The sequence below is a fragment of the Bubalus kerabau genome, chromosome 12 (assembly GCF_029407905.1).
Source record: "Bubalus kerabau isolate K-KA32 ecotype Philippines breed swamp buffalo chromosome 12, PCC_UOA_SB_1v2, whole genome shotgun sequence".
Taxonomy (NCBI): domain Eukaryota; kingdom Metazoa; phylum Chordata; class Mammalia; order Artiodactyla; family Bovidae; genus Bubalus; species Bubalus kerabau.
The window spans coordinates 26,094,952-26,111,437 of record NC_073635.1 but is presented as its reverse complement, the minus strand read 5'-3'; the positions used below and the strand labels follow the sequence as shown (position 1 = coordinate 26,111,437).

The 16,486-nt window shown below is 42.6% G+C and overlaps 1 protein-coding gene across 2 annotated transcripts in view; it reads right to left on the bottom strand.

Annotated features, from left to right (window-relative positions):
* The window catches only part of DCLK1 (doublecortin like kinase 1), a 352,660-nt gene that overhangs the window by 158,494 nt on the left and 177,680 nt on the right, over window positions 1-16,486 (bottom strand). For both annotated transcript variants that reach the window (XM_055542366.1, XM_055542367.1), the window contains exon 4: window positions 964-1,063. In XM_055542366.1, coding sequence (XP_055398341.1) covers window positions 964-1,063 — 100 coding nt within the window. The remainder of the gene's footprint in view (window positions 1-963; window positions 1,064-16,486) is intronic.

The following is a 16,486-nucleotide window of genomic DNA, read 5'->3' as shown; positions in this document are numbered from 1 at the left end:
ATGATGAAATAACTGTAGTGTGTTTAAATGCATGTACCTGATATGCATATATGCATATAATATAGACATTCTATGTGAACGTACATCAGCCATATTTGGAGCTCCAGTATTTCCCACCCACTTGGTCAAAAGCTCATTAATTTATCTGCATTTATCTAAGCAAGAAATTCATTATCACTTCAAAAAGTACTTCCAAGTAGCAACAATTTGAATTAACAATAAATATGTACTATGTCCCTAATTAAATCAGAAGTCATATGACTTAGGAAAGGTCTCTCTGTTCAGGGCAATTGTCTTTTCTGTGATGCTGTTAAGATTCTGAGATGATTTATGGTATCAGAAAACATCATTCTTGAAGTTACAACCTTTCACATGCATTTCCTAAGATGTATCTTTTCCTCTTTATCAATGGTTCCTTCTCTATCAGTCAGAAAAAAAAATCACATTTCATTTTCAACTGAAGGATGCTCTTTTCTGATCCTTCACAGATCCTAATGACACACAAATTCTGACATATTTAAAGGAAAAGGACACAAGACTATCTTTCTCAGGACCTACAAGAGAAAGGAGGCCATGTGAAAGCTGAGTCTAGACACATGCTCAATAACTTCACAATAACACATCTTTCAACTATGAGTTTTGATATAAATATGTAATTAAAAATGTAGACATCGGCACCATGATTTTTCTATAGAACACCAATGTAGTTAACAAAATGGTTATAAATTAGCCACTGGTAATTTACTCTTCTAAATGATTTAACCTTTCCAATGATCATTTCATCTGTTTTCTATATTATAAAAAAATCAAAGAAATTCGAGATATGGAAAAGCCATGTTGGCTGAGGATCTGAAACTGATTTGGTAGCTTTCGAGTTGACATAATCTTGGCCCGAGTGCAGCTCATTTTGGAAAGCTGCCTCAAATTTCCCCTGGTTTTGAACTTTTTTTTTTGTTTCCTTACCACTTTCATCTAGCAAGAAATCATCCTGGTAACGGAACTTCTCCGGTCCACATGCAATAAAAATGTCATCGTCACCAAAAAAGTCCTGAAGGCACATCACCTACAAGAGAAAAGCGTGGCACTCAGCAAGGGGTCAGCAGAACAGCAATTACAGCAAAGCATCCCCGCCAGTGGACATCTGCATACAGCCACTTCCCAGCTAATGGAATCAACAGGGCCGTTCCTCCGGAGGAATTTCAAAGGGAGGTTTTTCAGCATCTGTTACTAGTAAGAAACATGTTCCGTTTCAGTGGTGCAGGAAGGCGGGAAAAAGTACATAGAACCGGTAACTGTCACATTTATGACTTGACATATCAATAGGCTAGGAGGTAAGAGTCCTTTATTTTCACAACAGACTGGACGCAGCAACTTGTAGAAAAGGAGCACTCCTTCACTCCTCTGACTGTAACCGTCCTGGAGAGCAGTAAAAGTCAACGTATGGTTTTAGCAACAAATGTGTTTTCTAGTAACTGATGCCCTAGTTACATGATGATGGTCGCTGGGGCAACAACTAGAGAAAAATATTTGTACCCTAACAGGAATAGAACAATCTCCTTGAGACCCCGTCTGTGCTGCGCTAAGTCGTACCTGACTCTTTGTGACCCCATGGACTGTAGCCCGCCAGGCTCCTCTGTCCATGGGGTTCTCCAGGCAAGAATACTGGGGTGGATTGCCATTTCCTCCTCCAGGGGATCTTTCTGACCCAGGGATCAAATCTGCGTCTTCTGCATTGGCAGGAGACTTCTTTTACCACTGAGCCACCTGGGAAGCCCAAGATCGCTTCTACCTCTATCTAAAACAAAAATGGCACCCTTCATAAAAGGAATAATAGAAAAAGTCAGTTATTTCGGAGATTTAGCTACAGAGACGAAGCAACTGTATCCCTCATCTCAAGCTAAGCTGAACTTTAACACTCCCATGGTTCCCTAGCTTGTGGTCACACAAAGGGAAAGTTTTAAAACAACCTTTTGATATTTTATTCAACTTCTTCTCCAACATGAACTTTGAAAGCTAAATGCCGCTTTTCAAGTAAATGTAGTCCAGATGAATAATTCCGAGCTTACTGCTCTCTCTCAATATTTTTGCTGTTGTTGTTCACAGTATGTATAATGCCAGTAGAAGGCACCGGAAATGCTTCTGATTTCTATCTATTTTCAATTTTTTTTCTACCACTTGGAGCAGATTGTAAAGTGGTCACTTGAAGGCACCATTCAGAGCTGCGTGAAACAGACTTTCGTATGTATTTATCGCATTTTCCCTTGGATATTTGAGGATCAGAGACAAGCCTTCCTGTGTCTGATTGTGAGATGTTTTTGGTCTATGTTCCCTGTGAACCCCTTCCCTTACGTACTGGCACTTCATCCACAGAGCACCGCTGGGGTTCTGGGGTTCTGCTCCTTGTCAGTTCCCGTAACGTGACCCTGACAAGTCAAAGATGCTTGAGCGCTTACAGAAGTAAGGTGGGGAAGGATAGCGTCGTTCAGAGCCCCAGATGCAATGCTGTGGAGGCATCAGATAGTTTTTCTCCGATAATCTCTCATTCCCAAACAACTACTTGGACAGAGTGAAGTCAGAAAGAGAAAAACAAATACCATATATTAACATATACATGTGGAGTCTAGAAAAATGGTACGGATGAACCTATTTGCAAAGCAGAAACAGAGATACAGATGTAAAGAACAAACAGATGGATGCCAAATGGGGAAGGGAGGTGAATTAGGAGATTGAGATTGACATATATACACTATTGTTACTACGTATAAAGTAGATAACTAATGAGAACCTACTGCATAGCACAAGGAGCTCTACTCGGTGCTCTGTGGTGACCTAAATGGAATGGGAGTCTGAAAAGGTGGGGGGTGGGGAATAGACATACATATAGCTGATTCTGGAGCAGGAAATGGCAGCCCACTCCAGGATTCTGGCCAGGAAAATTCCATGGACAGAGGAGCCTGGAGGGCTACAGTCCACGGGGGTCGCAAAGAGATGCACGCAAACACACATAGCTGACTCACTTTGCTGTACAGCGGAAACTAACACAGCATTGTAAAGCAGCTGTGCTCCTATAAAAATTAAACAATAACAACAACAAAATCCCCACAAATAACCACTCGGCTGAGGTCTTCAGGAGGATACTTCTCTCACAGTTTGATAGTAAGCGTTAAGTGTGAGTGAGGGACATTCATGGTGGTCGGTGCTTATCCTGTCTCCAAAAGCTTGAAAACACAGGTGACTTAAGAGGGACACTGTAACCATCCAGGAAGATGAACGGAAGGTCTTCACCACTCAGATGCTTTGATCGTCTACTTGGGTTAATAACAGGCCTTCTGAACTGGGATCCCGCTCTCTGTTCCATTCCTTTCTGTCAGATTGCAACCATGACTCTCTTCATTTGTATCTTCATGACACAGCACCCAGCACCGCAACCCCAGCTGTCCTGACCATCGCGGGAGTCATCGCAACCAACCCTGCCCAGCCCGCTGTCATTTTACTCACGTAGCTCCACACTGTGCCGACTATCTGTGCGTTAGCATACAGCACACAGGCATATAAAAATGAGTAAGAATGGGAAACCATGTCTTATTCAGGCAAAAATGTGAACAATTAACCCTAAAGAGCAGTACTTCCTAAAGTGAGAATGATTAATAGAATTTGTGCCCCAGAGGGTCCTATGGCCATAGAGATCTGGAAAATACTTCTCCAATATAAACAGATTTCTTTATTTCGTGCTGTGTCACTTCAGTCATGTTCAACTCTTTGCGACCCTATGGACTGTAGCCTGCCAGGCTCCTCTGTCCATGGGATTCTCCAGGCAAGAATGCTGAAGTGGGTTTTCATTCCCTTTTCCAGGGGTTCTTCTCGACCCAAGGATGGAACCCATGTCTCTTACATCTCCTGCACTGGCAGGTGAGTTACCACTAGCGCCACCTGGGTTTGTTTCTTTCTGATCTTCTCAAGACCCTTAATGTGCTAGTGAGTGAGTGAGTAAAGTCGCTCAGTCGTGTCCGACTCTTTGCGACCCCCATGGACTGTAGCCTAACCAGGTTCCTCCGTCCATGGGATTTTCCGGGCAAGAATACTGGAGTGGGTTGCCATTTCCTTCTCCAGGAGATCTTCCCGACCCAGGGACTGAACCCAGGTCTCCCGCATTTGTAGGCAGATGCTTTACCGTCTGAGCCACAAGGGAAGATCCAAATGTGCTAAGCACACTGCAACTCCAAAGAGGAGATACAAAAATACAGTCTTTCCCAGACTTACTTGATTCTGGAACTCTCCTCATCAGCATGGTATGCTCTCTTATTGGATGGGTTCCCTTTGGTACTATGCTGACGGCTGTTAAGTGAAGAGAATTTTAAATTCATTCAAACATTTAAGCTGGACCTACTCTGTGCCAGGCTCTGTGCCAAATATTATGATGACAAAGCTCCAATGGTTGAAAAATACTGTTTTCCAAAAGAAAAAAAAAATGCCCTTTCTTTCCACATATTGCCATCATTTGCATTTGAGAATGTCAGTTGGCCAACCAGATCACCTCTATCTACCGGTGGCTACTTTATGCCACTGATAAGTGAACAAATACCTATCAAAACTATAACATGTTCTGAGCAGGTTGCCAGCCAACTCCCATCCATCATATCCGGATGACCATCCTCCCAGCGCGAGACTCAGAGAATAGAGCGACAAGGATACAAACGGGATGGTTTAGGTAGAATTCTGTTCCAAGTGGGAACTGAAAACATGATGAACTTTTGATGTTGTTTCCAACTCCAGGACTCCAAGAACATAAAAGGAACACAGTGATGGCTACGGAAAAGTAACTGTCATCACTCAGCACACACACAAAGAAGGCAGGAAGAAGTCCTTTCAATGCCAAGCAACACGTATCCATTTACCTCTCAATCTTCAGTGAGTGAAATCAAAGAATTTGTTCAACTGTCAGAAACTGTGATGTTTTCTATGCTCTCTGCTCTGGCATCATGTATCCATTTCCCTGCTTACAAAACTCCCACCCAGAGAAGGTGCGTAGGGTCAGTAGATCAAGTTCAAACTTAGAAAACTGCTCCCTGTTAGAAGCCTTGGTAAAAGAGTTGATCGCAAAGGAGGCTTAAACACAAGGTTACAATAAAGATGGATTTTGGATAATCTATGTACAGGGGACGGGGATCAAGACCATCCCCGTGGAAAAGAAATGCAAAAAAGCAAAATGGCTGTCTGGGGAGGCCTTACAAACAGCTGTGAAAAGAAGAGAAGCGAAAAGCAAAGGAGAAAAGGAAAGATATAAGTATCTGAATGCAGAGTTCCAAAGAATAGCAAGAAGAGATAAGAAAGCCTTCCTCAGCGATCAATGCAAAGAAATAGGGGAAAACAACAGAATGGGAAAGACTCTCTTCAAGAAAACTAGAGCTACCAAGGGAACATTTCATGCAAAGATGGGCTCGATAAAGGACAGAAATGGTATGGACCTAACAGAAGCAGAAGATATTAACAAGAGGTGGCAAGAATACACAGAAGAACTGTACAAAAAATATCTTCACGACCCAGATAATCATGATGGTGTGATCACTCACCTAGAGCCAGACATCCTGGAATGTGAAGTCAAGTGGGCCTTAGAAAGCATCACTATGAACAAAGCTAGTGGAGGTGATGGAATTCCAGTTGAGCTATTTCAAATCCTGAAAGATGATGCTGTGAAAGTGTTGCACTCAATATGCCAGCAAATTTGGAAAACTCAGCAGTGGCCACAGGACTGGAAAAGGTCAGTTTTCATTCCAATACCAAAGAAAGGCAATGCCAGAGAATGCTCAAACTACTGCACAATTGCACTCATCTCACACACTAGTAAAGTAATGCTCAAAATTCTCCAAGCCAGGTTTCAGCAATATGTGAACCGAGAACTTCCTGATGTTCAAACTGGTTTTAGAAAAGGCAGAGGAACCAGAGATCAAATTGCCAACATCCGCTGGATCATGGAAAAAGCAAGAGAGTTCCAGAAAAGCATCTATTTCTGCTTTATTGACTATGCCAAAGCCTTTGACTGTGTGGATCACAATAAACTGTGGAAAATTCTGAAAGAGATGGGAATACCAGGCCACCTGACCTGCCTCTTGAGAAACCTGTATGCAGGTCAGGAAGCAACAGTTAGAACTGGACATGGAACAACAAACTGGTTCCAAATAGGAAAAGGAGTATGTCAAGGCTGTATATTGTCACCCTGCTTATTTAACTTCTATGCAGAGTACATCATGAGAAACGCTGGGCTGGAAGAAGCACAAGCTGGAATCAAGATTGCCGGGAGAAATATCAATAACCTCAGATATGCAGATGACACCACCCTTATGGCAGAAAGTGAAGAGGAACTCAAAAGCCTCTTGATGAAAGTGAAAAAGTTGGCTTAAAGCTCAACATTCAGAAAATGAAGATCATGGCATCTGGTCCCATCACTTCATGGGAAATAGATGGGAAAACAGTGGAATCAGTGTCAGACTTTATTTTTCTGGGCTCCAAAATCACTGCAGATGGTGACTGTAGCCATGAAATTAAAAGACGCTTACTCCTTGGAAGAAAAGTTATGACCAACCTAGATAGCATATTCAAAAGCAGAGACATTACTTTGCCAACAAAGGTCCATCTAGTCAAGGCTATGGTTTTTCCAGTGGTCATGTATGGATGTGAGAGTTGGACTGTGAAGAAAGCTGAGCGCCGAAGAATTGATGCTTTTGAACTGTGGTGTTGGAGAAGTCTCTTGAGAGTCCCTTGGACTGAAAGGAGATCCAACCAGTCCATTCTAAAGGAAATCAGCCCTGGGATTTCTTTGGAAGGAATGATGCTAAAGCTGAAACTCCAGTACTTTGGCCACATCATGTGAAGAGTTGACTCATTGGAAAAGACTCTGATGCTGGGAGGGTTGGGGGCAGGAGGAAAAGGGGACGACAGAGGATGAGATGGCTGGATGGCATCACCAATTCGATGGATGTGAGTCTGAGTGAACTCCAGGAGATGGTGATGGACAGGGAGGCCTGGCGTGCTGCGATTCATGGGGTCACAAAGAGACACGACTGAGCGACTGAACTGAACTGATGCACTTTGATTGTCTGTGCTCTCACTCTGGATCATTGAGCTGGAGGTAGCTACAAATGTATTCTATCCCATCTAACAATAGAGGATAACAGAGGAAGATTTATAACCCTTTTTTCTAGGCCAATATACTTGGAGATTTTTCCTTTAGGCATTATAGTATTTTCTGACATCAAAGGATTAGAAAAGATAGAGAAATGTAAAACCAATACTGTGTGATTTGATACATCTATGCAATGTTATTCCTTCTTAAGTCTGAGGTTCTCAAAAGTCAGCGTGGTAACCAGCTTTGAGAAACAAGTTCCATTTATGGATTAAAACAACAACAACAACATTCTTTGCTACAAAGAGATGGTGACCATTGACCTTCTCTTCTGTGAAATCTCTAGTCAACAGGTATCAGGTATTGGAAGCATCCATCAAGACTAGGTCCAAGAAAGATGCAAAGGCAGAGAGATGATGTTTAAGAAAGTCCAGCCTGTCCCTGTTCACCATCACTCCTGCCTCCAGAAGAGGTGGTACAGTCAGTGCCTGTCTATCTCCGTGATCTCCATGGCCACAGATGCTGCCTCAGCACCGTCTCCTCAGCACCCCCATCACCACCTCAGTCCACAGCTTAGCCTCCTACCTGTGGACCATGGTTTTGCTCACTCCCACCTCCTTTCTCTCCCACTGATCCTACTTAATTCTCTTAATCTCCTTCTTCTTAGTAAACTTTCAGTCTCTCTCTCTATGGCTCATACCAACACCTATGACTTATCATCACACTGAAGTTCATCTTTGAGCATGGCATTCCAGAATCCTCGAAATCTGCTCTGAACCTAGTTTTCAAGTTCATGGTAGCTTCAGCCATGAGATGCTGCCTGATACTCAATAAGTGTTGATATGGATGGATGGAGGGATGGATGGATGGACAGACAGGTGGGTGGGTGGATGGATGGATAGATGAATGGTTGGATGGATAGATGGATGGATTAATTTAAGTACTATGCTCTAACAGGAAACATGTTCCAATTTATCTGCTTTACTTACTCTCCTTGGAAAGGACTTCTTCTATCTTATGTGTGTGTGGCTTTGGAACAATTTTTTTTTCCCATTAGGTATCCCCTTCTACTAACTCTTTGACTACTCAAATCCCTTCTACGACTCAAGCCTCCGTTGAAGATCTAAGCCTTACCTTCTCTCTACACTCCAACCCAAAGTGACTCACCCCTGCTCTGAACCCCTAGTCATCACTCCATAAGCGTTCTCTGGGCACCACTGTGCGAGGCCTTGAGGATAGGACTGCCTTCAGCCTTCACTTCTTCATTTCTAGCGCTTAGAACAGACTGGCACTCCAAGGAATTCCTAACACACTGCGGTGAATTGGAAATTCAGCCGAGAGGAGCCTGCAGCGTCTTCCAGCAGTTTGTCGCAGGTCTGGAGGCAGGTGGCTGGGGTGTGGCTCCTGCTCTGCCATGACCACTGACCTGAGCAAGTCAGGAAACCCCTGTTTCTAAAGATCCTAAACTCCAGGCAGAGATGGTGCCTCCCTGAGTGCAATTCTGCAGCCTGGTCGTAAAAGCCCAGGGTTCTGTGTTAACCCAGCTCCACCCCTCAGACCTTCATCTCTTCATGCCTCCATTTATTGTTTTGGTTGTTTTAAGAATTTGACTGCGACTCAGAAGAGGATAAACCCTCAATACATTTTAGCTATTTTTATTAGCCCAAATACAGTTTTCCTTCCAAATAAGCACAAATCAAATGCATAGCTAATATAAACAAATAAATAAATTTTTAAAATGCAACAGATAGCTCCCGGGCACAACAGGCTTCTATTGTAAAAGTAGATTTGGGTCAAAGGTAGCATATGGGTGCCCCTTCTTACTTTGGGTCTAGGGGATCCTATGGGTCAATCGTTTTGGGGCAAAGCACACTTTTTAAAATATATATTTACTTAAGGTCTTCGTTGCGACAGGTGGGATCTGTAGCTGTGGCACGCGGCATCTTTTTAGTTGGGCCAGGTGGGATCTTGGGAGCCCGGAGTCTTAGCCACTGGACTGTCAGGGAAGTCCCACGGAGCACAATTTGAATTAGCATCAGGGAGCTCATACGAAGCCGGCTGCGGTTGCTGACAACAAGCTGGGTTTATGCCCCAGGTTTCCACTGAAATGATGCTGTGAAAGTCACCTGCAAATATGTTCACCTTCGACCACATGAATATATAGTTCTATGAACCACTGTCTTAATCAGGGACTCTTGGAGCCAAATTTTAGTTTTGTGGGAGCCGGAGATGTGTATTCCTCTGAGAAAAGTATCCTCTGTCAAAATACCCCTATATTAGAAAAGGCATTATATGCATATTGTATGCAATTCACAAAGGAGGTAATCAGTTTATGGCACAAGGTGCCATCAATCAATTTTCAGTTCTTACCTAATGCTTTGGTTATTATAAGAATATATGTTGTTCGGTTGCTAAGTTGTGTCCGACTCTTTGCGATCCCATGGATTGTAGCACGCCAGGCTTCCCTGTCCTTCTCTATCTCCCGGAGTTCACTCAAAATCGACCATGTCCATTGAGTCCGTGATGCCATCCAACCATCTCATCCTCTGTTGCCCCCTTCTCCTCCTGCCCTCAATCTTTCCCAGCATCAGAGTCTGACCCCATGAGTCAGCTCTTCACATCAGATGGAAAATCCAATCCCAAATAAAAACACTTTATTGCATCTGAATTTATCCCTGGGGATGATTAGCATAATACCATATCCATATCTCAAAAAAGATGGATGATTATAATTGCCAGGGATGCTGGAAAAAGCCTTTGAATGAAGGTCATGATACGTAGATTCTGGGCACAGATAGAAGGAAATGGCAACCCACTCCAGTATTCCTTGCCTGGAGAATCCCATGGACAGAGGAACCTTGTGGGCTGCAGTCCATGAGTCACAAGAGTGACCATGCAGGTCACAAGAGTCGGACATGACTGAGTGACTTTGACTTGACTATAGACTTGGACCAGTTACCTAAATTCTCTTATCAGTTTCTCTAATGGTTCTATGTTTTACCATAGTAGTTATGTGATGAAGATATAATAAAAGATGTGTGTGTGTGTGTGTGACAGAGCAATAAGAACCTTTCTATATATATTATTACACTTAATATTCAATATACATTATTACATTTAAGCCCCTCGGCTATGGAGACAGACTATGAGACAATAGTTAGATGCTATTTGGAGAAAGAAATGGCAACCCACTCCAGTATTCTTGCTTGGGAAATCCCCTGAACAGAGGAGCCTGGCAGGCTACAGTTCATGAGGCTGCAAAGAGTCGGACACGACTGAGCAGCTAACAGTTTAGATGGTATTAATATTCCTCCGGGCTTCCCAGGTGGCTCTAGTGGTAAAGAACCTGCCTGCTAATGCAGGAGACACAAGAGACTTGGGTTCTATCTCTGGGTTGGGAAGAGCCCCTGGAGTAGGAAGTGGCAACCCACTCCAGTATTCTTGCCTGGGAAATCCCATGGACAGAGGAGCCTGGTGGGCTACAGTCCATGGGACCACAGAGTTGGACACGACTGAACAACCGACCACACACACAGTATCCACACTTTACAGATTTAGAAAAACTTAGCCAGATTAAACAGAAGATCAATAGGAATTGGAAACTAGGTCAGTCAGAATTCAAAGGCAGGCTTTTACCTGCCAAGTTTCAGGAAAACAAGACTATTCAAATGCATAGAAACATATACCCTTGCATTCACATATTATAAATTACAGCTGATAAAACCACTTAGTTATCCTATAGTGTACAATGAAAAGTTACCTAATAAAATTATTAAAGCAAGTTGGAATTATTTCTTTGACTCAAGGAAAACATATTCAGTTTTCTGACATTCTTTATGTGAAATCTGAAATTATATCTTTCCCATTAACTTGCCATCATGCACTCTCATCACAGGGGACCAAGCTTGTGGAGGGAAAAAAAAAAAAAAAAAAAAAAACTGAAGAAAATATGGACTTCCTCCCGTCTGAGCTTCCGGTTTGAATTGCTCTGCAAGGGCAAGGAAACAAAGGCAATAAAAGCATCTGCTATTTACACATTTCCAAAGCAGGATTGTGGAATCCACTTCCCCTCACTGGAATGAGATCTCCATGGTGACGCTGACATCACCAGGTTGGGCGAGATTCTCAGCAGTGCTTGTGTGATGAGATTTTCTTTACAAGAGCACCCTCTAGCAATGAAATAAGGGATATCTCTGCAGCCATGGCCTTCCTTGTTTGAAGCCACACCAGCTTGTGTTAGACACACTAGTGTATTTTAAGTGAAATTACAGACAACTACAAAAATAAAAGCCAGGAAATTCATTCAATTTATTGGCATCACTGATTATGGCCTATCCTTTCTGTTTTAATATTATTTTCCTAAAAAATATTTATAATTCCTCATTCTTCTTGATACCATTCAAAGAGCATAGCTTTAAAGGTTCTGTTGACTACATTCTGATGAGGTAATCTTTACCAAAAGGAATGCTTATACTTAAAAAAAAAAAAAAAAGTTCAGTCACCTGTGTATCTAAGGTACCAGAAGCAACAATCTCCTTTCTATGCAATTCACAATGTGATCAATATAATTAGCTCTCAGTGAAAATCTGGCACACAAAGGCCCCCTCCTCCTGCCAAAACTTAAATTTGAGGTTTCTCTTCCAATTTCATTCCATACTTGGCTTCTTGCCTCATGTCTTAGTATCGTTACGCCACATGCATTGTAAGTCAACCGTTGTGAATTTTCCTGTTCTTTAAATCATGCAATCCCATACATTTATGGTTCTAAAATATGTCTACAATTAGTTTATCTCCAGCTATTAAGAATATGTTAGGTATCGTCCCTTTATCACCTCCGCATTTCTTTGATGAGAAACTTAATGCAAATGGCAATTTATTTTAAAATTGCTCCTCTAGCTAGAAATTTCTAAAAAAGAAAAATATTCAAGAAATATTCAAGAAATATATTCAACAAAAAGAAATTATATTCAAGAAAATATATTCAAGAAATATTCAAGAAAAAAGAATCAAGAAAGTCTGATTTTTCCCTAGAAAAAAATATAGTCAATAAGAAAAGTAATAAATTACTCTAATAAGAGTAAAATAACAGATAAAGAAAGATCCTCAAACTGCTTTCTACAAGTTTGAAGTTCTAACATTCTTCTTTTTTTTTTTTTTTTTTTTTTGCGAAAGTGGATAATATTGTTGAAATTCAGAGTTGGCTAGAAGCTAACATTGGAATAACACGCTGATGCTTAAAGAAATGGGAGAAAAAAAAAACTATTCTCTTTTGAAATGCAAGCAATTTCATTTGCTGGGTCAACCAGGAAAAATCCCAAGAGTTAAGGAATGGAAAGTGCATGTATTCCTTGAGTGTGTTCTCAGACTCTGGCTCACATGGACGTCTTGTGATGGACAGAGGAGCCTCTCAGAAGGAGGAGGGTGTTCTTCATCCAGGCTCGCCATCTAAATGATTCATCTTTCATTACATATCCTGTTTTCCTTTGTTTAATATTAACATCTCTTTTTCTTCTTCTTCTTTTTTTTTTTTAGTTATAAAATGACCGTCTAATACCTCCTTGGACTGCAAGGAGATCAAATCAGTCAATCTTAAAGGAAATCAACCCTGAATATTCAATGGAAGGACTGATGCTGAAGCTCTAATACTTTGGCCACCTGATGGAAAGGACTGACTCATTGGAAAAGACCCTGATGCTCAGAAGGATTAAAGACAAAAGGAGAATGGGGCAGCAGAGCAAGAGATGGTTAGATAGCATTCCCAACTCAGTGGACATGAATTTGAGCAAACTCCGGGAGACAGTGGAGGTCAGGGGAGCCTGGTATGCTGTAGTCCATGGGGTCACAAAGAGTCAAGACTGAACAACAAGTACCCAGGAATGACTAGGTGCACTGGCTCTGCCACCTAATAGATGTGTGACCTTGGGCAGCTACTGAATATCCTCAAGCCTCAGTTTCTTCATCTGTAAGATGGGGCTATCAGCTCTCGGCACCATGCATGGCCCACAGGGAGTGCACAGGGGGTGAGCAGCTGCTCCTGTCGGTGCTGGCACTGGTTAGACAGAGCAGGTCTCTGGACCAGGCATCCTGCTGAGGAATCTGGGGCTATCTCTTAAGAACAGCATACTAAAACCTTTAAGTATCTGGGAAAGAGAGGTGTGGAGAACAGAGCTGACCTTGGAGGCTTTCAATTCTGCCCTCTTGACAAGTTAATGCAACCTCAATCCCATTGCTGTCTGGTTTCTCCTGTGAGACATAGCTGCTGTTGACTACCACATCTTTATAATAGCTTACTCCGGGGGTTTTTTGGTGGCTCAGGGGTAAAGAATCCACCTGCCAATGCAAGAGACATGGGTTTGATCCCTGTTTGGGGAAGATCCCACATCCTGCGAAGCAGCTACACCTGTGGGCCACAACTATTGACCCTGTGCTCTAGAGTTTAGAAGCTGCAACTACTGAGCCCACCTGCAGCGACTGCTGGAGCCTGTGCCCGCCTGGAGCCCTTCCTCTGCAAAAAGAAGCCACCGCAAGGAGAAGCCCACACGGCACAACTAGGGAACGGCCCTAGTTGCATTGCTAGTTCTCTAGCAGCCCCCGCTCGCCGCAGCTAGAGAAAGCCCATGCAGCAGTGAAGACTCAGCACGGCCAAAAATATATTAACTGAAAAAAAAAAAAAAATTAGTAGCTTACTCTACTTGCCACCAGCTTCCCAGGTGGTGCTAGTGGTCAAGAACTTGCCTGCCAATGCAGGAGACATAAAGAGACACAGGTTTGATTCCTGAGTTGCGAAGATTTCCTGGAAGAGGAAATGACAACCCACTCCAGTATTCTTGCCTGGAGAATCCCATGGACAGAGGAGCCTGGAGGGCTACGGTCCTTAGGGCGACAAAGAGACACGAATGAAGCGACTGAGCACGCACGCAGGCACTTGCCACTCCACTTGAGGAGTGGAAGCACAGTCCAAGAAAAGTGGAAATGTCACACAGTTCTCTCTTTAAAGAGGGTACACTAATCTCTGATCTGAGCTCAGAAGCAAACGGTTCACCCAACCCCAGATGGCTGCTCCTGTCTGTGTCCACCCAGATCTCTGTGCTGAAATCCTAACCCGAAGGTGATGGTATTGGGGAGCAGGGCCTTTGGGACATGATGAAGTCATGGATTAGGGTCTTTATAGAAGAACTTGGAGAAGGTTCCTTCGCCCCTTCTACCGGGTGAGGTTACAGCAAAAAGACGGTCATCCAGGCTCTCACCAGACACTCGACCCTGGATTCCTCAACCTCTAGGACTGTAAGAAGTAAAATTTCTGTTGTTTATGACCCACCCCAACTGCAGTGTCTTGTTACAGCAGCCCTAACAGGCTAAGACAATGGATGTTCAAGTTGAGGGCTGCCATGCCCCAAAACTGGCTTTTTGGACCAGGCTTATTATTCAAGTCATTCTTTTCAGGGCTAGCAAAAGAGTTCAACTTAATATGCTGTCACTCAGAGGATCTTCTAAAAGATCCATGTAAATAGGCAGTGAAGACTGTGACTCGGTTTCTAATTAGGCAGAAATATTGACTATGATCATTGGAAAAATAAGAAATAAAATACAATAATAAGAAATTTAATCACATAATAAGATAACAAATTTAAATACTAAATAATAAATTTAATCAAATAATAAGAAAATTATGTGATACACAAAGCCAATGAATGCAGAGCTCTTCAAAGCAGATGAGGAATAACAATCCCCAAGAGGAAAATGTGGCCACGACAGTTAATACTTAGTTGTCTGCTTAACATCTGAACAGAGGTGCTGGGCATAATGGGTGCTTCAAATCAGTCTGAAAAATACTTCAAGCTCTCACTGTCAATGCTGAGAGGTGCTCTGACTGCCCTTGGTGAGAGTCACAACACAGGTCCAGCCTGGCTTTGGTAGAGAACACAGATGAGGGAAGGGCTTCCCTGACGGCTCAGTGGTAAAGAATCCGCTTGCCATGCAGGAGACACAGGTTCCATCCCTGGGTCAGGAAGATCCACAAGAGAAGGGCATGGCAACCTGCTCCAGTATTCCTTCCTGGAGAATCCCACGGACAGAGGAGCCTGGTGGGCTACAGTTCAAAGTGTCAGACAGGACTTAGCGGCTAACACTTTCAATTAAAAAATATCTGTAACACCACATAAACCAATAAAAGGCTCCTCTGGGTTGGATTCAGTCCACACAACTTTTGATCTAGAAACATCCACATAAAGCTCCTTGACAATAATTACACCTTGAAAAAGATTTACGAAAGTTCACTCCTTCATCTGTGTTTATTTTATGCACTTGTGTTTGTGGTCCAGCATGGTCACCATTTGCGAATGTCCAGATGAAGGCCAAAGAAGTGATGTTCTGAGATGCTTCCACTAAACGGTCAGAAGCCTGGGAAATACCACAAACAGGGTGCGTCTGAGGCAAATGAAACTAAGGACAAAGGAAAGGTGTCACTGAAAAGGTAGCTTAATATGTTTTGTGGTGGAATTCCTGGTGAGCAGGTAAATTAGGAAGCTTAAGATTGCAAACGTTGGGCTTCAAATCCCAAGGACCAAACCCAGTCCACAAAACCTGTGCAAGGCAGCACCCTCAGATGTAGCTTCTCTGGGTCAGGAGTTTAAAATGTACTTAAAGCACCTAGCTGTTCTCTTGCAATTTTATTGACTCTTTTAACTCAACATGCACATAGGCAATGAATTGGTGCTGTGACTCTCCCTCTCAACAGTGCAGAAGGAGCCCAAAATCAGTGCAAAGGCCTGAGATGTGCCAGGCCCCGAAGAGAGTCGTAACTAACGTAACTCATTACACTGAGTTCTCAAAAGTGCCCTTTGGTAAAACCTGATTTTTTTTTAAAGGTATGCAAGAAAATCACAATCCAAAGAACTGGTATCTTTTTGAGGGTAAAAACACAGACTCCGCCTTTTACGTTCTTATGTACTGGCTTGTCACTTGGGGTTGCAGGCAAAATACGATATTCCCAAACTCATGGAAGCACACTTCTCCAAGAAAATTTGTAAACTGCTTGACATTAAACTATAGAGTTGGTTGCTTTTAATCTATTTCTAGTTCTAATCTACTTGTCTAAATTTATAGCTTGACATTAAAAGATTTTTTTATATACATTTCAAATTAGTCTCAAGTAAACATTTTTTTCCCAAATGATGACATTCCCATAAATCTGAGATCTAAAATGACTGTTGCTATCCAGCACCATCATCTGCCCCATGACCATCAGCACCACTGTACCACCATCACCACTTCCACAGTGGCAGCGCCCCTAAAACATTGCAAAATTTTAAAATTTGTCTCTTGTCAGTGGTCAGTGTTCTGCATGGTGGATGCTTAACCACTTCT